A 23,093-nucleotide genomic window follows, 5' to 3' on the forward strand; every position below is an offset into this window, starting at 1 on the left:
TTCTGATTGGTCCGATGCAAACCTCCTTTTGGTTTTATCTGAAACCAGCTGTAGTTCAACAACAACAACTACTCACATTTATACAGTGCCTTTAACGTAGTAAAACATCCCAAGGCATTTTAAAACAAAATTTGACACCGAGCCACATAAGGAGATATTAGGACAAGTGACCAAAAGCTTGGATAAAGAGGTAGGTTTTAAGGAGAGTCCTACTGGAAGAGAGAGAGAAAGCGATGTGAGGAGGTTTAGGGAGGGAATTACAGAGCTTAGGGCCTTGACAGCTGAAGGCACGGCCGCCAATGGTGGAGTGATGAAAATCATGGATGCAAAAGAGGCCAGAATTGGAGGTGGGCAGAGATCTCAGAGGGTTGTAGGGCCGGAGGAGGTCACAGAGATAGGGAGGGACGAGGCCGATCGTGGGGTTCCTGTCGGCCAGGTGAGCTTGTCGGGCCTGGATGAAGCACTCCTGCTCCTCCGGGATGTCAAAAAGTGCAATAAAGGCACTCACCTCATGGATCCGGCCCTTCCCGCCTGCTTTCACCTCACGTGAATCGGAAGTGATGGGAAACCCAAACAGGTAAGGTTAAATTCATTTAAGTTTTCCAATACACAAAGAATTAAGTACTTCAGGTATCAGTGAGGTACATTGCCCTTTTAAGTATTGGCCCGCCGGCTTTAAGTGGGGGCGGGACTTCCTGGTGTCTGCAGTCCATACGCAGGCAAACCTGCCTGGGTTAAACCTAGAAGTGGGTGAGTTGGAGCCGGGATGCAGTCCCACTCCAAAAAGCTGTAATTTTAACCACCCACCCCCAACCCAACTGTTCTTTGGGTTTAAAATTACCCCCATGATATCAGCCACACCATCAGCAGGTAGGAACAGGGCGGGGGGGGGGGGGGCGAGTCAGACCTGACCATTTTTGAGGAGGGACTGCCCCATTTCCGCCAGGCGGGAGGTCTCAAAACCTCCCCCCGCATTGATACATCTTTTACAAGGTCGTGGAAATCTGGAATTCTCTCTCCCCAAAAAACTGTGGATGCTGGGACAATTGGAGCTTTCAAGACTGAGATCGATAGTTTGTTGTCAGACATGGATATCAAGGGACATGGAGATAAGGCGGGTAAATGGAGCTGAGGTGCAAAACACCCGCGATCTGATTGAATGGGTTGGACTTACTCGCACTAACCAAGGTACTGTATGATGTAGCATATTCTGTAAGGAAAAAGGGATTGAATACAGGCTTGAGGGGCTGAATGGCCTACTCCTGTTCCAATGTTCCTATCCCAACACCCTATTTGATTTTCCAATAGCCTCTCAATTCTGTCATGGACCATAAATGACTCGTGCCCTCTAACGCCCAGGCCCGCCTCCTGCTCAGCCCCCTTGAGTATATCCCCCCCAGCATGGTATACATATGTTTGGAGTTGCCCCTACCCAAGTACATCATGCTACATTTACTGATAGGAGCCCATTCCTACACCTCAGCCTGCAATATGCTTTTATCATCCAAAGTTGCAATGAAAAGAAAGACTTGCACTTGTACTTATCCTGTCTCTCTCAGAAATGTTTCAAAGGGGCTTCAGGTAGGGTGAATCACTTTAAGTGCAGTGTCTGTTGTCAGATACTCAAACATGGCAGCAATTTTGTACACAGGAGGGGGCCATTTTAACCTAACTCGCTGGATGGGGATCCCATGGGATCAGGGGGAACTACGGTTTCACACCCCACCCAATACTACGCTCCACTAACTTTAATGGAGAGTAAAATCAGGCGGGGTGTTAAACCAGTGTTGCACCCAATCCCATCTGTTTCCCGACAGACGGGTTAGGTTAAAATTGTCCCCCAAGATCTCACATAAAGCCAGGGTAACCAGTTAATCCAGCATAAGGGTACAGAGAGTGGAGAATCAGTGCCTCCCTCTGAGGAGGGGGAATTATTCCAGGCCAGTGGGAAAACAGACTCTCAGCTGAGCCAAGTTGTTTAGTTTGGGAGGAAAGCCAAAAAGAGGAAAAAAAATTTAAGTACCAAAGTAGATTAAAACAACTAAACTTGGATTTTCTCGCACAAACCTGCTTGTTCTGTGACATATTCTATTAGGAAAACTGTAAGAGAGACTGCACTCAATAAAATAAGTACTTGCATACGCTTAAGCCTGAATTTGGAACATTCCATTGCAATAAGGTTGTCAACAAATAAAAAAGACTTACATTTAATGAACACCTTAACAAATCTCTTAGAAACACCTCACACTTCTCATAAAATTAATTACTTTGAAGTGCAATCATTCGTTATGTAGGAAAACACAGTAAGACCCCACACGCAAAGAGATAAATGACCAGTTATCGCCAATATGTTTTCGATAGTGTTGGCTAAGGGAGGAATGTCGGCCAGGAAACTAGGAGAACGCCCTGCTTGTCCAACAGTGTCAGGAGACCTTTAACATCCACCTGAACCAACAGAACATAGCCTTAATTTAATGGGGGTGAAACTGGTCTTAGGCGATGGCAAATCGGCAGTCCCGTTTACATTCCGTCCGATTTTTTTTCCCATTGACTTCAATGGAAGTCAGCTGCCGGGCACCCCCATTGTTTCATCCGAAAGACGGCACCTCCGGCAGTGCAGCACTCCCTCAGTCCTGCACTGGGATTGTCAGCCTGGATCATGTGCTCAAGTCTCTGGAGTGGGGACTTGAACCCACAATCTTCTGACTCAGGGGTGAGAGTGTTGCCCACTGAGTCAAGCAGACATTACTCATTATCATGAAAAATATTCACATTGTTACTGATCATGTGTTTTAGATTAAAATTATTTCTGAATGATTCTCCCTCCACCAATTACCCAGTACTAGAACCTTAACGGTTGTAGCAGTGAGCAACCTCAATATCTCATTTGAAGAAAAAAAGACAATTGAAATGGATTCTGAGGAATGTCACAATTTATATTTAACAAAATAATATATTTTATAATATATGCTTATTTGCCACACTAAATACAGTTGCGCTGTTATTCCACATTGTAAATTTTTTACATTAGAATATTCTCATTTACAGTTTCAGGCACAACATTAGTGTATCAGACTATAAAATGAACAGTCTTTTCATATGACAGCTTCCCTCCATTAGTCGTCGAGTGAATATGAAGCAGATAGCAAAGTGCAGAAAAAGTCACAGCTGAACTAAAATTCAGAATTTTTAAAAGTATCACGGTTTGCCTGCAAACAGCCTCTAACGTTAAATGTAAACAGGCAGTGCAATCGAGGACTAGGAAAAATCCTTAGGTGACACAAGAAGCAGTTGCAACTAATGTAAAAACTGCGAAACCAAAAAATATCAGTAATCAGCAGTCAAAACCCTAATTTAATTTTCAACCAAAATGGCACCCACAGGTAGAATGAGACGATCGACAATGTAAAAAAATATTGTTTCACCAAACAGTGTTTGCACCGGGAATCTAGATCTTCCAGTGACTATTGCAATGTGTAGAGCTAGGCAATATTTTTTTGGCTATACAGCACTCTATGCTGCTGCTTTGCTGACAGTTAGTTATAAGTGTAACAGTTGCTGCATCGCCCAGTTCACAGTCGTTCACATTCGCGTTTGACACACGTGGCTTGTCGTTCTGTCTTCCACCAGTCCCCATTCTGAGAGCAGTAGCATATGGTGCAGTCGTCCACTTTCACTTCCCTCCCTGCTGGGATGATTGTCGAACCTGCAAAACAGTTGGGACCTAAAGCGAAACAAAAAAGATGTACCGGGCACAGGTATTAGTAACTCAAAATTAAAAAAACCCAAATCTGAAATGGCTGGAGATACACAGCAGGTCAGTCAACATCTGGAAAACGCCAGGCTGATGTTTTGGGTACCCGAAATGTCACAGCTTACCATTTCTCTTTCCAGATGTTCACAGAGCTTATCATAGGTTTCAACAATTTGGGTATCTTCCTGCTGAAATCCCTTTAACATTAAGAATGCTTCAGAAAGGTACTAAGTACTTTAATATGGATAAGATTATTAAAATATAGACATCATTTATCTTAATAAACTGGTCTTTACCCTCGAACAATTTAATCTTACAATGGTCTTCTGAGCGGAACTTTATATTTGCATATTTAATTAAACGGTAATTTGATGGCCTATTAAATGGAAAGAGAGCTTTTTTCCTGCACCAGTTTATTAATTCTTCTGAGTTCACTGAGATATCGACAGATGTCTAAACGCTCTGTGGTTTGGTGGAAACTTCACATACAAGTTTTATGTTACAGACACTGATCAAGGTTTGTACTACTAGAGTTATTGAATCATAGGGTGGTGGGGTGGTGGGAGGGGGGGGTGAAGGTGCAGGTGGAAAACCCGAATAAACAAACCTTACCGTCTCAAACACGATCGCATTGTAATTGATGGTGATTAACGTGCTCTCCGGGTTTCGTACCCAGCGGCCAGCCTGACTGACAGACTGGCTACCGTCAGGAGCTGCAACACGGCGGGGGGGGGGGCAGAGAGAACGAGACAACATCCGACGCCGGAATAGAAGATTGGGGGGGGGGGGGAAAGATCGGGGAGGGGAGGGGAAGATCGGGGGGGGGGAGAGTGCAAGATCAGGGGGAGGAGAGGGAAAGATCGGGGGGAGAGGGGAAGATCGGGGGGGAGAGGGGAAGATCGGGGGGGGGAGACGGGAAGATCGGGGGGGGGAGACGGGAAGATCGGGGGGAGAGGGGAAGATCGGGGGGGAGAGGGGAAGATCGGGGGGGAGGGGAAGATCGGGGGGAGAGGGGAAGATCGGGGGGGAGAGGGGAAGATCGGGGGGGAGGGGAAGATCGGGGGGAGAGGGGAAGATCGGGGGGGAGAGGGGAAGATCGGGGGGAGAGGGGAAGATCGGGGGAGAGGGGAAGATCGGGGGCGGAGAGGGGAAGATCGGGGGGGGGGGGAGAGGGGAAGATCGGGGGGGGAGAGGGGAAGATCGGAGGAGGGGGGAAGATCAGGAGAGAGGGGAAGATCGGGGGTGAGAGGGGAAGATTGGGGGGGGGGAGAGGGGAAGATCGGGGGAGAGGGGAAGATCGGGGGGAGAGGGGGGGAGAGGGGAAGATCTGGGGGGAGAGGGGAAGATCGGGGGGAGAGGGGAAGATCGGGGGGGAGAGGGGAAGATCGGGGGGATGGGGGGGAGAGGGGAAGATCGGGGGGGAGAGGGGAAGATCAGGGGGGGAGAGGGGAAGATCAGGGGGGGAGAGGGGAAGAGGGGGGGAGAGGGGAAGATCGGGGGAGAGGGGAAGATCGGGGGCGGAGAGGGGAAGATCGGGGGGGGGAGAGGGGAAGATCGGGGGGAGGGGGGAAGATCAGGAGAGAGGGGAAGATCGGGGGGGGAGAGGGGAAGATCGGGGGTGAGAGGGGAAGATCGGGGGGGAGGGGAAGATCGGGGGGAGGGGGAAGATCGGGGGTGAGAGGGGAAGATCGGGGGGGAGGGGGAAGATTGGGGTGAAGACGGGGAGATCGGGGGTGAGAGGGGAAGAATGGGGGGAGAGGGGAAGAATGGGGGAGAGGGGAAGATCGGGGGAAGGGGAAGATCAGGGTGGAGAGAGGAAGATCAGGGGTGAAGAGGGGGAGATCAGGGGGATATCGGTGGGGGTGAAGAGGGGGGAGATTAAGGGGACATCAGGGGGGTGGAGAGGGGGCGATCAGGGGATGAAGAGGGGGACGATTGGGGGGACATTGGGGGGTGAAGAGAGGGAGATCGGGGGGACATCGGTGGGGGTGAAGAGGGGGGAGATCAAGGGGACATCGGGGGGGGTGGAGAGGGGGCGATCAGGGGGATGAAGCGGGATACGATCTGGGGGGACATCGAGGGGGGATGAAGAAGGGGAGATCGGGCGGGATATCGGGGGGGGATATTGGGGTGGTAAAGAGGAGGAGATCAGAGGAGAGATCGAACATCGGAGCAGGGTGGAAAGGTAGGTTGATTTTGTGTTTTAACTTTGTGCAATGGTTTTTTATTTAATTTATTTTGTTTCTTTCTCCCTGATCCGGCCCTTCACCTGGTTTCACCAGGCATGAATCAGAAGCAGTGGGCAAGCCGCCCAGGTAAGTTAAAAATCGTCCCAACTACCTGATATGTCACAGGTAAAGTGCCTTAAGGACCTCAATGAGGTACATTTGGCTCTTTAACTATCATCCCGCCGGCTTTAATTGCACACAGGTGTGTCCGTGGGGAACTCGGCAGCCGGCGGGTTGGAGCCGGCTTCCCGAACGGGATTTCCCCGATTGTCGGAGCCCCCCCTCCAGCCCCCATCGCACCCGCAGTTTCCAAGGAAAATCAAGCCCATAGAATCATACAGCACAGAACGAGGCCATTAGGCCCATTGTTTCTGTGGCAGCTCCCGACTCCCCTGCTCTTTCCCCACAGCCCTGCAAGTTTTTCCTTTTTAAGTATTTATCTAAATCCCTTGTGAAAGTTACTACTGAATCTGCTTCCACCACCCTTTCAGGCAGCGCATTCCAGATCATAACAGCTCACTGCGTAAAAAGAATTCTCCACATCACCCCCCTGGCTTTTTTGCCAATTATCTTAAGTATTAAAAAGAGCAGTGGTCCTAATACTGACCCCTGAGGAACACCACTGTATAATTCCCACTGTATACGTTTCCATTCTGAAAAACAACCGTTCACTACTACTCTCTGCTTTCTGTCTCTCAGCCAGTTTCGTATCCATGCTGCCGTTAATCCCATGGGCTTCAATTTTTTAAAAAAATTAAAAGGTGAACGGTCACCTATTTTATTATTGTGTATACCTGAGGAAGAGGTAGCTCAGACATTCTGTGATCAGGTCAAATCTGTTGTAGTGACTTTATGCGACTGTTTAACCTTCACTGTTAACAAATATGATTCATAGATCATACCCTAGGTTATATGGTGTGATAGCGTTTATTTTTCCACTATCTGACGATTAAAACAGAGGAGGCTCGTGTCAGTTCAGTGAGCTCATTACAGAAACAAGGGGAGAGTTACTTGTTGCCCGAAAAAAATGTAAAACCCGACCCAACCCGCCTACTTCCGGTTTTAATGGAGGTGGGTTGAGGGGCGGGCAACCAATCCGCTCTCAGGAGGCGGGTTGGACAGTAAAGTCTTTTAAAGAGGCTGCGGGCCTCCATTTTGACAGTTTTTTTATTTTTAACTCCTGGGGGTCAGGATTCCTGGGCCTTCTGCTTTTTGCCACGTTAGAGGAGGCGAGAAGGCTTGGTAAGTGCCTTTACTGCACTGTTTATGGGTCAGGCCAAAAAAGCCTACATGCTGCGATCCGACATACACGATTGGCGGCACTACCCCCCAATGTCCGACACCCCCCACGATCTCCGACCCTCCCCACGATCGCCGACCACCTCCCAATGCCCAACCCGCACCAACGATCCCCAAATCCCCCCCCGACCCGCTGTCTGACCCCCCCCCCCCACCGATGTCCAGCCCCAACACCCACCCCTGAAGTCCCACTTACCTGGTATCTGCTCCGTGGCTGCTTTCCTGCGCAACAGGCAGCCAGCCTGTCCATCATGCTGCCTGTCGGGCGGGAAACCTGCTGAAAAAATTTAAAAGGCCTCCTGGCGTCAAAACTGTCAGGATGTCTGCGAAACCCATACTTCAGGGTTTCCTGGACCATCATTTTCCAATCCTCCCTGGATACAGGCATGCTGCCGGAGGATTGGAGGACTGCTCACATTGTACTGTTGTTTAAAAAGGGAGTGAGGGATAGATCAGGTAATTATAGGCCAGTCAGTCTAACCTGAGTGGTGGGCAAATTATTGGAATCAACTCTGAGAGACAGGATAAACCGTCATTTAGAAAGGTACGGACTAATCAAGGACAGTCAGCATGGATTTGTTAAGGGAAGGTCGTGTCTGACTAACGTGATTGAATTTTTTGAGGAGGTAACAAGGAGGGTCGATGAGGGTGGTGCGTTTGATGTAGTCTACATGGATTTTAGCAAGGCTTTTGACAAGGTCCCATATGCAGACTGGTCAAAAAAGTACAAACCCATGGGATCCAAAGTAGCAAGTTGGATCCAAAATAGGCTCAGTGGCAGGAAGCAAAGGGTAATGGTTGACGGGTGTTTTTGTGACTGGAAGGCTGTTTCCAATGGGGTTCTGCAGGGCTCAGTACTAGGTCCCTTGCTTTTTGTAGTATATCTCAATGATTTGGACTTAAATGGGCATGAATAAGAAGTTTGCAGATGATGCAAAAATTGGCCGTGTGGTTGATAGTGAGGAGGAAAGCTGTAGACTGCAAGAAGATATCAATGGACTGGTCAGGTGGGCAGAAAAGCGGCAAATGGAATCCAATGCGGAGAAGTGTGAGGTAATGCATTTGGGGACGGCAAACTAGGCAAGGGAGTACACAATAAATGGGAGGATACTGAGAGGTGTAGAGGAAGAGAGGGACCTTGGAGTGCATGTCTACAGATCCCTGAAGGTAGCAGGACAGGTAGATAAGCTGGTTAAGATAGTATATGAAATACTTTCCTTTATTAGCCGAGGCATAGAATATAAGAGCAGGGAGGTTATGCTAGAACTGTATAAAAGTTAGGCCACAGCTTGAGTACTGCATACAGTTCTGTTCACCACTTTACTGGAAGGATGTAATTGCACTAGAGAGGGTACAGAGGAGATTTACGAGGATGTTGCCAGGACTGGAGAGTTTTAGCCATGAGGAAAGATTGGATTGGCTGGGGTTGTTTTCTTTGGAACAGAGGAGGCTGAGGGGTGATTTAATTGAGGTGTACTAAATTATGAGGGGCCTAGATAGAGTGGATAGGAAGGACCTATTTCCCTTAGCAGAGAAGTCAATAACCAGGGAGCATAGATTTAAAGTGATTGGTAGAAGGATTAGAGGGGAGCTGAGGAAAAAAATTTTCATCCAGGGTGGTGGGGGTCTGGAACTCACTGCCTGAAAGGGTGGTAGAGGCAGAAACCCTCAACTCATTTAAAAAGTACTTGGATATGCACTTGAAGTGGCATAACCTACTAGCTACAGACCAAATGCTGGAAAGTGGGATTAGGCTTGGTGGCTCATTTTTGGCCAGTGTGGACATGAAGGGCCGAATGGCCTCCTTCTGTGACGTAGATTTTCTAAAACTCTATGATTCCCGTTCGGAAATCCTCCCCCCCACTCTCTTCACAGCCCTGAGTAAATATCGGGACCAATGTCTCAGTAAAGTCTAAAAAAACCTAATAGTCTTCCTAACTTTTAATAACTCCTGGCTTTTGGGAAAGCCATTATGCCATTTTTGCACTTTTTATAACAAAAATGGGACAACCTGAAAATCTTTCCCATTGTATTTTGTGCCTTGTGTTGGACAGTTATCGTCAGAATTCAGAATTGACAGTTTGACCTACATGCAAATTATGAGTGACTTAGACATATTGAAACATGTTTTCTGCAGACAACTACCTCAAAAAAAACCCAGAACCATTTCCAAGTGGAGTTATTCTGCAGCAAAGCTCTATGCCACTAAGAGTTTCTAAATACAAGGAGATTGGCTGGTGCAGTGGGTTAGCATACTGCCTTTTCACTTCTGACACCTGGCTTCACATCTAACCCAGACTAATGGGATTAAGGCCTCTTTTTCTATGATTTCCTGGTTTATTAGGGGTGATCTAACAAAGGTCTTTAAAATTATGAAAGGGTTCGATAGGGGAGATGGGGAGAAGATGTTTCCATTTGTGGGGGAGTCCAAAACTAGGGGTCGTAAATATAAGATAGTCACTAATAAATCCAATAGGGAATTCAGGAGAAACTTCTTTACACAGAGAGTGGTGAGAATGTGGAACTTGCTACTACAAGGAGTAGTTGAGGCGAATAGTGTAGAGCCATTTAAGGGGAAGCTAGATAAGTACATGAGGGAGAAAGGAATAGAAGGATCTGCTGATAGAGTTAGATGAAGTAGGGGGGGAGGAGGCTCGTGTGGAGCATAAACACCAGCATAGATCTGTTGGGCCAAATGGCCTGTTTCTGTGCTGTAAATTAGGAACAGAGGAACATAGGAACAAGAGTCGGTCATCCAGCCGCTCGAGCCTGTTCCTCTATTCAATTCGATCATGGCTGATCTGTACCTAATTCAATTTACCCACCTTGGCTCCATATCCCTTAAACTCTGGGCTAGCAAAAATCTATTGCTCTCAGATTTAAAATTATTAATTGAGCTAGCATCTACTGCTTTTTGTGGGAGAGAGTTCCACATTCCACTATCCTTTGCGTGAAGAAGTGTTTCCTAATTTCTCTCCTGCATGGCCTAGCTCTGATTTTAAGGTTACGTCCCCTTGTCTTAGACTCCCTCACCAGTGGAAAAGGTTTCTCTCTATCTACCTTACCAATTCCTTTCAAAATCCTATCCTCAATCAAATCACCCCTTAGCCTCCTACATTCCAGGGAATACAAGCCTAGTTTATGTAAGCTCTCCTCATAATCTAACCCTTGGAGCCCTGGTAACATTCTGGTGAATCTGCGCTGTACTCCATCCTAGGCCAATGTATCCTTTCTAAGGTGCGGTGCCCAGAACTGTTCACAGTACTCCAGATGTGGTCTGACCAGGGCTTTGTATAGCTGTAGCAAAACTACCTCCTCTTTATATTCCAGCCTTCTAGATATAAAGACTAACATTCCATTAGACTTTTTGATTATTTTTGTACCCGACCATTACATTTTAGTGATCTGTGTATATGGACCCCTAAATCTCTTTGGACCTCCACTGTTCCTAGCTTTTCACCATTTAAAAAATGCTCAAATCAATCCTTTTTTTGGTCCAAAATGGGTGACCTCACACTTATCTGTGTTGAAATCCATCTGCCACAGTTTTTCCCACTCACTTAATCTATTAATATCTCTTTGTAATTTTATACTCCCGACTGCACTACTTACCATGCCACCAACCTTTGTGTCAATGGCAAACTTGGATATATGGCTCTCTATTGTGTTATCTAAGTCATTAATAAATAATATGAATAGTTGTGGCCCCAGCACAGATCCTGGTGTGACATCACTAGTCACTTCCTTCCAATTTAAGTACATACCCATTATCCCCACCCTCTGTCTTTTACCGCCTAACCAATCTCCTAACCAGATCAATAATTTGCCTTCAATTCCATGAGCTTTAATTTTAACTAACAGTCTCTTATGTGGAACCTTATCAAATGCCTTCTGGAAATCCATATAAACTACATCCATAAACATTCCCCTGTCTACTACTTTAGTTACTTCCTCAAAAAATTCAATTAGGTTCGTTAGACATGACCTACCCTTTGCAAATCCATGTTGGCTCTCTCTAATCAGCTCAAATTTCTCTAAGTGCTCAGTCACACTGTCCTTAATTATAGATTCCAATAACTTCCCCACAACAGATGTTGGACTAACAGGTCTATAGTTTCCCGGTTTCACTCTCTCGCCTTTTTTAAATAATGGAGTTACATTTGCAATTTTCCAATCTAAAGGGGCAATTCCTGAATCAAGAGAACTTTGGAAGATTATGGCTAAAGCATCTGCAATTTCCTCACCCATTTCCTTTAAAACCCTGGGGTGATAACATCAGGTCCTGGGGATTTGTCAGTCTTTAGTGCCATTATTTTTCTAATACTGTCTTCTTGCTTACGTTGACTTAAGTGAGATCCAGTCCTTGATTCAGTATTAGTTTCCCTGGAATGTCAGGTATATTATCCTCTTTCTCTACTGTGCAGACTGACACAAAGTAATTATTCAGCAAGTCTGCCATTTCCTTATTTTCATTCACAATATTACCTGCATTGTTTTTAAAGGGCCCACATTACCCTTGATGACCCTTTTTCTTCTAATATAATTGTAAAAACTTTTTGTGTTAATTTTGATATCTCTCGCAAGTTTCTTTTCATATTCCCTTTTTGCACCTCTCACTATCTTTTTTGTCTTCCTCTGCTGTTCTTTATATCTCTCCCAGTCCCCTGGATCTACACTATTCTTTGTACTTTTATATGCTCTTTCCTTTAATTTTATGTTATCTCTCACCTCTTTTGTCAACCATGGCTGTTTTATTTGATCAGTAGAGCTCTTGCCCCTGAGGGGTATATACTGGTCCTGTATTAAACTAAATTATTTTTTGAACAACTCCCACTGTTCATCTGTAGTTTTACCCGATAACAGTTTTGACCAGTTTGCTGTCGTCAGTCTTTGTCTCATCCTGTTAAAGATAGTCTTACCAAAATCTAAAATCTTAGTAACTGCTACGTTTCTCCTTTTCAAACCTAACATTGAATTTGATCAAATTATGATCACTGTTAGATAAATGTTCCCTTACTATTAGACTATTAAATTCAATGTAATTCTTTACAATCAACCTAGAATAACATCACGGTTGTTATCACCACAGTCGTAAATGGAGCATACTCATTGCCAGCAACACATGATAGAAAGAAACACCCACACCAAATTCAATCAGTACATATTACAAACAATAACGGTTACCAGAAAGTGATTACAAGGCAGTAATCTAATCTTGGGGTTCAGATGGTACTTCTAAACTGCTCTCTTGGTTTACGATTTCATCTGAACCTGTTGATTAGATTAGTGTCTTGTAATTACTCCCATATATCCATTACTTTCTGTTCAAATGTGCCACATACTCTGTTTTTAACACTATCACTTACACACTGTAAATATATCACTGTTGTAAGTATTATTAAATAGTCTCACCAGTGATGGGGGAGTTACAGTCGTTCTTTCACAGCTATGAAAGACTGATAACTCAAACACCAAAACAAGTGCTGACATCTTTCCCAAGGCAGCTTGAAACCTGCTATCTCTGGTGAGATATTATGTTTATTCTTTAGCTACATAGCTCCTGGTAGATCATTAAATGAATTCTGCAGCAATTCACCCTGCTGCTATCTCTTTCCCAGCAATGTGTCATTGCAAATATCTGAATTATTCGCTTGGAGTTTCAATCCAGTGATATAGATTGTGCAGACCATAAAATTACTAATTAGAACCAAAGAATATCAATAAAAAGATAATTATGTTATGGATAATGATTGGGATAATTTGTTACAGTGCGTTTTGCTGAAAACAGTGGACTCATTCTCTTCCAGAATCTCAGTACTGGGCAACCCCTTACCTCCCTCAGTTCTGCCTTCCTACAATATAGAGGCTTTAAAAAATACTCGAGCTTGGTGTCCGCTAATCAGGACTGCCAGGCCTTTTTTTTATCTTCTCTTTTACCCTTTCCAACTTTGTGGTGCTCTGCACTTTCCTACACTACAACAGTGACTGGACTTTAAAAAGTATTCCATTGGGTGTAAAGCGCTTTGGGACGTCCCGAGGTTGTGAAAGGTGCTATATAAATGCGAGTTCTTTCTTTATTTTATGGGTCTTGACTCTTTGGGGTCTCTCATTAAAAAAGGGCCAATCCACAGCTTAGTCTTTCTAAAGCTCTGAGGAAGTAACTTTTCTGGTGAGACTACCAAGAGTGCACCCACCCTAAGGTTTGGACACGGAAATTTATATTCGTGTGTACTGCAATCTGCCATAAATACCTCCCACCAAATTAAATTGAAAGAACTATCCGATGGCTTCCACAATTTTTCTCTCTTGTTTATACATGGTTTCTTACAAGGCACAGTGTAAATTCATAGCAAGAGACTTTTAGAAGAATTTATAAACTTATTTATGTAGGGAAAAGACTTGTTTGATTAATTATAACCAATTTCCGGAGTGGGAAGGATGTGTGAAGGTGTCAGCTGTGGCTCAGTTGGTGGCACTCTTGCCTCTGAGTCAGAAGGTCGAGTGTTTAAGTCCCACTCCAGAGACTTGAGCACAAAATCTAGGCTGACACTCCAGTGCAGTACTGAAGGAGTGCTGCACTGTCGGAGGTGCCATCTTTCGGATGAGATGTTAAACCGAGGCCCCATGGCACTATTTTGAAGAGGAGCAGGGGAGCTCTCCCCGGTGTCCTGGCCAATATTTATCCTTCAACCAACATCACTAAAAAACAGATTATCTGGTAATTTATTTATTGCTGTTTGTGGGAGCTTGCTGTGCGCAAATTGACTGCTGCGTTTCCTGCATTACAACAGTGACTACACTTCAAAAGTACTTCATTGGTTGTAAAGAGCTTTGGGACATCCTGAGGTCGTGGAAGGCCCTATATAAATGCAAGGTCTTCTTTCTTTATTTCTTTCCACACCTCATCACTTTAGCTGTCAACGAATCAACGCAATCTACGCCGTTCCTAGATTGCAGTACAGCGTTTGTTTAAGCTGCTGCAGTCTGGGTGTCACAAAAGAACTCAGAGTACAAACAATGCACTATCTGTCTTTTGTTTGTTGTTGAACAGTGGGGGTTTCCTTAAAGGACAATGCATCGAAGCTGTCTTTTTGCCGACACAAGCGAGCTGCTGGCGGTTAGTTGCACATTAATCCTCAGACTCCTCCCTCTTTTCTTCCCCTCTACGCACATCCCAGTAAAGCAGCAGTGACGTCAGCGGTCTCCAAGACAAACGATGTTGTCGCTAAGCTGCCAAGTGTTACTTGGAATAGATTAACATTTGGCAGTAACAATTAGTCATCGTCCCCTTTAATTCTATCTCCATTCACACTTAGAGACAATGCAACATCCACAGCAATTGACGGCAGTTGGATCTTGGAGCCAACTGTGAAGCTTTATAAACAAATTACAGATGAAGTTCAAATGATAAAGCAGGTGGAGAAGGCTCAGGTCTAACTGAACACTGTAAGCAATGGTTTAAAGGGCCCTTGTTTGTGATTGTGCAGCAGGCATACATAGAACAAGCAGATCAAAGGCTGGGATACTTTGGGAGGTGATGGGATGTCCCCAACACAAAGTGCATGTCCAATTAGTCCTGTCATCTCCTAGCATGAAGGGAAGCAGACAGAATCCTATCCACAGGTGAATACATCAACTTTTGGAATGGGCCATTGTGATTTTAGGACATTTCAGGATCACTCACACATTCCCCATCGATATCCAGCTGGTCACAGAGAGAACTCCAATTTTTATTTAATAAATATTAAAGTATTAACAAGGGGTCTATCCTCACTGGACTAATACTGAACAGAGATTTATTTTAAAACAAAGGGAAAAGATTACAACATCCCCTCAGAGTTATTTTCTAGCTTGTCGGCATTCCAGGTAATGGGATTTTAAAAGTCCGTTCACCTCACTTAACCCTGTCTCCGTACAGTATTTAACACCCTGTCCCAGTTAATTGATCTGTTCACAAGAGGTGACATCACATGTCGACAGAATGTGGTTCCCTCAAAACCAAAGTGATGGAAATGTTTGATGAGATAAGGTGAGAGTGCGTTAAATAAATGTGGCTGAGTTCAGGACAACAATCGAGCTCATGACATGCCTTAATCATAGAATTATAGAATCATAGACTCATGCAGCACAGAAGACGGCCATTTGGCCCATCATGCCCGTGCCAGCTCATTGAAAGAGCTATCAAATTAGTCCCACTCCCCTGCTCTTTCCCCATAGCTCTGCAATTTTTTCCTTTTCAAGTATTTATCCAATTCCCTTTTGAAAGTTACCATTGAATCTGCTTCCACCATCCTTTCAACAAGTGCATTCCAGATCATAACAATTTGCTGAGTAAAAAAAAATTCTCCTCACCTCCCCCCTGGTTTTTTTGCCAATTATTTTAAATTTGTGTCCTCTGGTTTCTGACCCTCCTGCCAGTGGAGGTAAGTGGATTGGCAACACCGTTAGCACAGGGTTCTAAACGCTAAAGCTGGGATGTTAATAACCGGAAGTCACCGATGCATGGAATGAAGGGGCGCTGTGTGTTTTGACACTGAAATGTTCTTTGCGTTTTGCAAAGATTGAGCAGATCACGATGCACTTAGCAGGTACAGTCTAATACAGCCGAAATTCAAGCAGTGACTTGCACTGCCCTTTGGTGACGTTCTGCTGTCCGCAGAAATCAGGATTATTACGTCTTACTGACATATTGTGCCCATAACGATTGAGGTTTAAAATGGAAAGTGCCCTTAGATCGACCCGCTACCAATAACATTTAAAAGCATACGCTTTGATTTGATCAAACCCGGAGATTTATATTCTCTGCACTGACCCAGCGCTTTGCATTAGTGGGTCTCATAAGGTGTGCTAATTTTAATACCATGCAAGTCCATGTGTGTGTGTGTGTGTGTGTGTGTGTGTGTGTGTGTCCGGGGGGGGGAGGCATGTAATTATATTCGTAAACACATTTCATTAATAACCTCCACTTGTTTCAGAAGCTAAGTTTAGCAGTTAAGATAAATCACTGGATTAACAGTAATGTTACTTCAAACGAAAGCAGATATCCAAATGATCACCAATAAGACTGGAAGTTTTTGAGCAAAGCACAAGACAATTAATATTAAGGTTATTTTGAACTGGAAAAAGAAAATCATTTTGCCAATCCTACAACAATTCACCTTATTTTTCTAACCGCCCTCTATATCCATAAGAGGCTCCCATAATAGGCAAACAAAAGTATTGTGGAGAGCCCCATGACTGTACAGGGTGCTGGTGAGACCACACCTGGAGTACTGCGTATTTTCTCTGTGCTGAAGTGTCACCCAATGTGTTACTGAGAATATGTGAAATAAGTGGATCATGAAAGATAAGCGTTAGCCACAAGTGAAAGACTATTACTTGGGCTGTGGCAATGCTTAAACAAGATAAATGGGGCTCAGTCTTGTGACTCTCGTCTTCCAGAGGGCTAATCTTAACAGATGACCATGTGCATTTTCTTTCTCTCAAAAATGATGCAAGTCCAGAAACAGTTGGTGTGGAACTAGATGTTCAATTAGCAAATACTACACTGTGTCATTTTCAAAACGTGCTAAAGACATCTGGTGGAAGATACGGGTCACTGCATCATTTACTTTTGCGAACTCATTCTTCTGAACAGAGTACCCATTACTAGACATTGCTAGCATAACATTGCCAGTGACATCTGCCTCTTTTACAAGTCTCAGCCTGTCAGAAGTTGAGACGTTTTACTTATGTATTCAAGTAGCGACTGTATTTACAAGTTAATATTAGAAGAGAAGGAGCAGCAAACCCCATTTTTGGATTAACAGGATTAAAATTATGTATAATCTTTGAGAGGGGAGATATGGGAGTGTTAACTGCAATCCTTTACTGTGAATGGGAAGGTTTGCTTTCGCGGACCGTAGATCGGATCTGATGCTATTTGGAGTTGTTGGGGGTAATATACTGGCATGGATAAAGGATTGGCTAACTAACAGAAAACAAAGAGTCGGGATAAAAGGGTCATTTTCAAAATGGCAATCTGTAACTAGTGGGATGCCGCAGGGATCAGTGCTGGGGTCTCAACTATTTACAATATATATCAATGACTTGGATGAAGGAATTGTGGCCAAATTTGCTGATGATACAAAGATAGGTGGAAAAGCAAGTTGCAATGAGGACACAAAGTGTCTGCAAAGGGACATTGACAGGTTAAGCGAATGGGCAAAAGTTTGGCAGATGGAATGTAATGTGGGAAAATGTGAAGTCATCCAGTTTGGGAGGAAAAATAAAAAAGCAAAATATTATTTGAATGGAGAAATACTACAAAATGCTGCGGTACAGAGGGATCTGGGTGTCCTCATACATGATACACAAGAAGTCAACATACAGGTGCAGCAGGTAATCCGGAAGGCAAATGGAATGTTGGCCTTTATTTCCAGGGGGATGGAGTATAAAAGCAGGGAAGTCATGCTACAACTGTACAGGGTGCTGGTGAGACCACACCTGAACTACTGCGTACAGTTCTGGTGCCCTTATTTAAGGAAGGATATACTTGCATTAGAGGCAGTTCAGAGAAGGTTCACTAGATTGATTCTGGGTATGGAAGGGTTGTCTTGTGAGGAAAGATTGAACAGGTTGGGTCTTTACTATTTGGAGTTTAGAAGAATGAGAGGAGATCTTATTGAAACATATACGACTCCAGGACTTCCGAAGTGCTTTTGTTTCAAAGGCCCTGGGTACATCAATGGGCAAGGTTGGGCACGTCTTAGGAACAGGAGGAGGCCATTCAGCCCCTCGAGTCTGTTCCAACATTCAATCAGATCATGTCTGATCTGTATCTTAACTCCATTTACCCGCCTTGGTTCCATATCCCTTAATACCCTTACCTAACAAAAATCTATCAATCTCAGATTTGAAATTTTCAATTGACCTCCAGCCTCAACAGCTTTTTGGAGGGAGAGAGTTCCAGATTTCCACTACCCTTTGTGTGAAGAAGTGCTTCCTGACATCGCCCCTGAATAGTTTTATTTAACAATGGGTCAGCAAAACACATACTGTGCCAGGTTAGCCAATTTCAATACATGTTTTATTCAATACCCACTTGCACAGTTTCTGTTCTGTTAAATGTGATTATGAACATTATGGAAGAAATCTTGAGGTTGATTTTTTCCCCCGCTGAGATTGTAAGCAGTGGGCGAGCTTTGATTGACAGTGCAAAACACTCAAGTAGATTGGGTCTGGGATTGTTTACATCAGTGTTGCGGTGGTTTAAAACAGCAGCTTCTGTGCATAGACGGGGTACTGCTCTCTAGTGGCCCAATTAAGCAACCAAAAGACCTGAACTCTTATCTTCGGGATGCTTGTACCTAAATGGCTTAATGGCCAATCAGTGTTCCTATGTTCCTTCCTATATCCCTATGTTCCATCCAATGTCCTTATGTTCCTTTCTAATTCCTATGTTCCTTCCTGGAATCTATTATTAAGGACGTGGTAATGGGGCACTTAGAAAATCATAATATGATTAGGCAGAGTCAACATGGTTTTATGAAAGGGAAATTTGACAAATCTATTAGAGATTTTTGAGGATGTAACCAGCAGGGTAGGTAAGAGGGAACCAATGGATGTAGTATATTTGGATTTTCAAAAGGCATTTGATAAGGTGCCACATAAAAGATTGTTACACAAGATTAGGGCTCATGGGGTTGGGGGTAACCTATTAGCATGGATAGAGGATTGGTTAATGGACAGAAAACAGAGAGCAGAAATAAACAGGTCATTCTCAGGTTGACAGGCTGTAACTAGTGAGGTACTGCAAGAATCAGTGTTTGGGCCTCAGCTATTTACAATCTATATTAATGACTTAGATGAAGGGACTGAATGTAATGTATCTAAGTTTGCTGATGATACAAAGCTAGGTGGGAAAGTAAGCTGTGAGGAGGACACAAAGAGTCTGCAAATGTATATAGACAGGTTAAGTGGGTGGTTTAGAAGGTGGCAGATGGAGTATAATGTGGGGAAATGTGAGCTTATTCACTTTGGTAGAAAGAATAGAAAAATAGAATATTTTTTAAATGGTGAGAAACTATTAAATGTTGGTGTTCAGAGAGATTTGGGTGCCCTTGTACATGAAACACAAAAAGTTAACATGCAGGTACAGCAAGCAATTAGGAAGGCAAATGGTATGTTGGCCTTTATTGCAAGGGGGTTGGAGTACAAGAGTAAGGAAGTCTTGCTGCAATTGTACAGGGCTTTGGTGAGACCACACCTGGAGTACTGTGTACAGTTTTGGACACCTTACCTATGGAAGGATATACTTGCCTTAGAGGCAGTGCAACGAAGGTTCACTAACTTGATTCCTGGAATGACAGGGTTGTCCTCTGAGGAGAAATTGAGCAGAATTGGGCCTATACTCTCTGGAGTTTAGAAGAATGAGAGGTGATCTCATTGAAACATATAAGATTCTGAGAGGGCTTGACAGGGTAGATGCTGAGAGATTGTTTCCCCTGGCTGGAGAGTCTAGAACTAGAGGTCATAGTCTCAGGATAAGGGGTCGGACATTTAAGACTGAGATGAGGAGAAATTTCTTCACTCAGAGGGTTGTGAATCTTTGGAATTCTTTACCCCAGAGGATGCTGAGTCGTTGAATATATTCAAGGCTGAGATCGATAGATTTTTGGACTCAAAGGAAATCAAGGGATATGGGGATCAGGCGGGAAAGTGGAGTTGAGGTCAAAGATCAGCCATGATCTTACTGAATTGTGGAGCAGGCTCGAGGGGCCTTATGGCCTACTCCTGCTCCTATTTCTTATGTTCTTTTGTTCCTTTCTATGTTCCTTCCTAAATTATATTGGGTGTTTAGTCCTTTACAAAGACATAGTTGATCCAGAATCCTCTAGTGGGTTGAAGTTTTCTTTAAACCAAAACTAAACGGTGAAAGAGACCTTATTAGTATTACTTTGAGGTTCGGATGAATTTTCATTGTAATAGTTCGGACTTCCAACGCCAATCAATCTCACAAATGCAAAAATCAATTTACGATGCCAAGGAAACATGGGATATTTGGTCCTTAAGTATCTGGTCCTTGTGTTTTGTTTACATTTCTCTCCTGCTGACTGCGGTACGGCTATGCAACCGGTGGTAGTGTTGGTGGGGTGGGGAATACAAAACAATCTGGTGTCGTTAGCAGCTCCTTACCGTTTTTGCACACCGGACAGCATTGCTCGGGCTCATAGACCGGGTTGACGCACTCGGGGACGGCGCAATCGGCTACCACACAATGGACCTCACTGCTGGCTTCACACCGACACCACTCACAAGGAGACGGCTGAAACAACCACACAGGATTTACTCAATAGCGCGGCCAGCAAGCTCTTCTCGATAGAACTAACTTCAAGCATTACTCAGAAAGACAATTAACATCACCACAGTTACACTCTAAGACAGTGCAGCTGATATCACTGCAGTTCACAGTTAGTGACTGGGACGCATCTTAACACAAATTAATTTAGCTCCTTACTGTTCTGCCCAATGGAGCTGATTCAGCGCGACATTTGTGTAATGTCACTGTGGAGTTTTAAGAGAATCGATAAATCTTCCACGTTCCCTCTTTGTGATAAACCGAGGTTCAGAAACACGAGAGCACAGTTACAACACCGCTGATAGCGATAAATATTGTAAATGTCCCCACATAGGGAGCATTACAATTTATGAAATTAAAAATAATGACAGTCCCGCAGATTCGTTGCCATTAAAATAGGCAGATTTTAGGTATCTCTCGTTATTAACATACACAACATGTATTTAAATACTTTGCAACAGTGTTAAAGCATATCTGATGTGTGATTAATTGTCAGTGTCTCACAATATACCCTCTTAATTTTGAAACCGATGTGTTTGCAGAGTCAGTTCTGCCTTTAAACTCGCAAGGATGAAGCGAGGCCAAGTTTTGGTCGAGCCAGATGTTCAGTGATGTGCACAGCTGTGCGTGCAATGTTCCTACCTTAAATTCTTCCAGCACTTTGTAGGTTTTTGCACGATATTCACAAAAGTTTCTCACTTCTTTGCATTCTGGGCAGCAGCCGTTGTGCTCGACCTTGCTGCACTTGGGGTGGATTTTGGGACATTCTGGCTGGTCACACACCGGGCCGTCCTCGGTGCACACACACGGGCAGTTCGAGTGGCCCGGGAAAAAGCGCTCGCCCAGTTTGTACACAAAGCCACTGTCATCCACGCAGCCTTTGCCCCTGTAGTCGTCGAAGTCCACGTTGTCGTTGCCGGTTGTCGCCAGGCTGTTGTCATCGTCCGGGTCACCGTCCTGATTGACGGCAGCCGGGGTAACCAGGACCGGGGCCATCAGGAGGAGGAGGACACACGTTGCATGAACCCGAGAAGCCATACTCCACAAGTGCTTGGCCATCAGCTCCTGCTCTGAATTGGGCTCCGGCTTCCCATAGACGCCGGCAGACTGGAAAACACATGGTAAAATGATAACTTCCAGTTACACTTTAAGACTTGCGCCTTTCAGGACATCGGGACGTCCCAAAGTGCTTTACAGCCAATGAAGTCGTTTTGAAGTGTAGTCACTGTTGTAATGTGGGAAAGGGGGCAGATAATTTGCGCACAGCAAGATCCCACAAACAGCAATGCCCAGATAATCTGTTTTTAGTGATGTTGGTTTGAGGGATAAATATTGGCCAGGACATTGGGAGAACCCCCCGCCCCCCCTTCAAATAGTGCCATGGGATCTTTTACAACCACCCCAGACTGGAGTGTCAGCCTAGACGTTGTACTTAAAGTACCTGGAGTGGGGTCTCAAACCCACAAACTGCTGCCCACTGAGCCACGGCTGACACCACAGAGTCAGAGAATCTTTCTCTCTAACACACAATACTGTGAAACGCAGGGAAATTGCACAAACTTTAAATGGGGATCGGTGAAGGACAAACTCGATCTGCAAATTTCACCATGCAATGTGACAAAAAGATAAAACTTTCTTTAAAAGTGCGGAGTACTAAAGAGGGACAGAAATCGCCTCTTGTGCTGACGCCAAGTCTGACTCTCCTGGGAAAGGGAAATTACCTTTAATCTTTGGGATTCGGTGGTTACATCAAAGTGGTGTTGAACATACAGGTGTTAGCTGTACAGTCAGACCCACCGCCTGATTTATAGCATTTCCCTACTGTCCCTCGTAGCGGGGGCTATCAATTGAATAAAGACCAAGGTCACCGAGCGAGTGTGGGAGATGGTTATATATAGTGTTTGTGATCTCCTCAGGGAAACTAACCCTCTATATTCAAACGCCGCATTCCTCAGGACTGGAAAGGGCGGTGGGGTTGGCGGGGGGATGAGTAAGGTAGAAAGTGTGAGCAAATTTGACACCAGTTGCGAGCATGCCGCATTTTCTTCCTGCAACTTTGTGCGGATTAATGGAACCGGGGTTGACCAGTTAATGAAATCACGGCGGAATTAGACCTCGCGGTGCATTATAATGACAACATGCAGAAAAATAAATCAAAGGTACCTCGTTCGCCCACGTCCCAAGCAATTACAAACGCGACGGTCTCTTGTAGATGCGTTGTGGTCAATTCACACTTGTTTACGCAGAGCGCACCTTCAACGAAGGCAAAGGGGTCGCTAAACGGTACCTCCCGAGCACATACATGCTCTTTAAATCACCTAAACATCCCCCGTCTTCGTTCTTCCCAGCGAGGAGAGCAGCGCCGGTAATAATAAGTTTCCCGTTTTAAAGATTCGGGACGAGGCGCCGCTCGGTGGCCGGCCAGCCCGAACAAGACGCCTTGTGGAGACTGGCTGCTCTAAGTGTGTGGAAG

General features: G+C 44.6%; 1 protein-coding gene across 2 annotated transcripts; it reads right to left on the reverse strand.

The window, feature by feature from the left end:
• Nucleotides 1-3,048: 3,048 nt before the first annotated feature.
• vwc2l (von Willebrand factor C domain containing 2 like) lies at nt 3,049-21,723 on the reverse strand. 2 transcript variants are annotated; one of them, XM_067986886.1, is made up of 3 exons: nt 21,263-21,723; nt 20,458-20,587; nt 3,049-3,724 (listed from the first exon to the last, which is right to left on the reverse strand). In XM_067986886.1, exons 1-3 carry the CDS (start codon nt 21,677-21,679, stop codon nt 3,573-3,575), a joined length of 699 nt encoding a protein of 232 aa, XP_067842987.1. In that variant the 5' UTR covers nt 21,680-21,723; the 3' UTR covers nt 3,049-3,572. The 2 variants fall into 2 exon arrangements, with proteins under 2 accessions (XP_067842987.1, XP_067842986.1); XM_067986885.1 differs by having other exon boundaries at nt 21,125-21,723.
• Nucleotides 21,724-23,093: the final 1,370 nt, after the last annotated feature.

Source organism: Heptranchias perlo, chromosome 7, assembly GCF_035084215.1.
Source record: "Heptranchias perlo isolate sHepPer1 chromosome 7, sHepPer1.hap1, whole genome shotgun sequence".
Taxonomy (NCBI): domain Eukaryota; kingdom Metazoa; phylum Chordata; class Chondrichthyes; order Hexanchiformes; family Hexanchidae; genus Heptranchias; species Heptranchias perlo.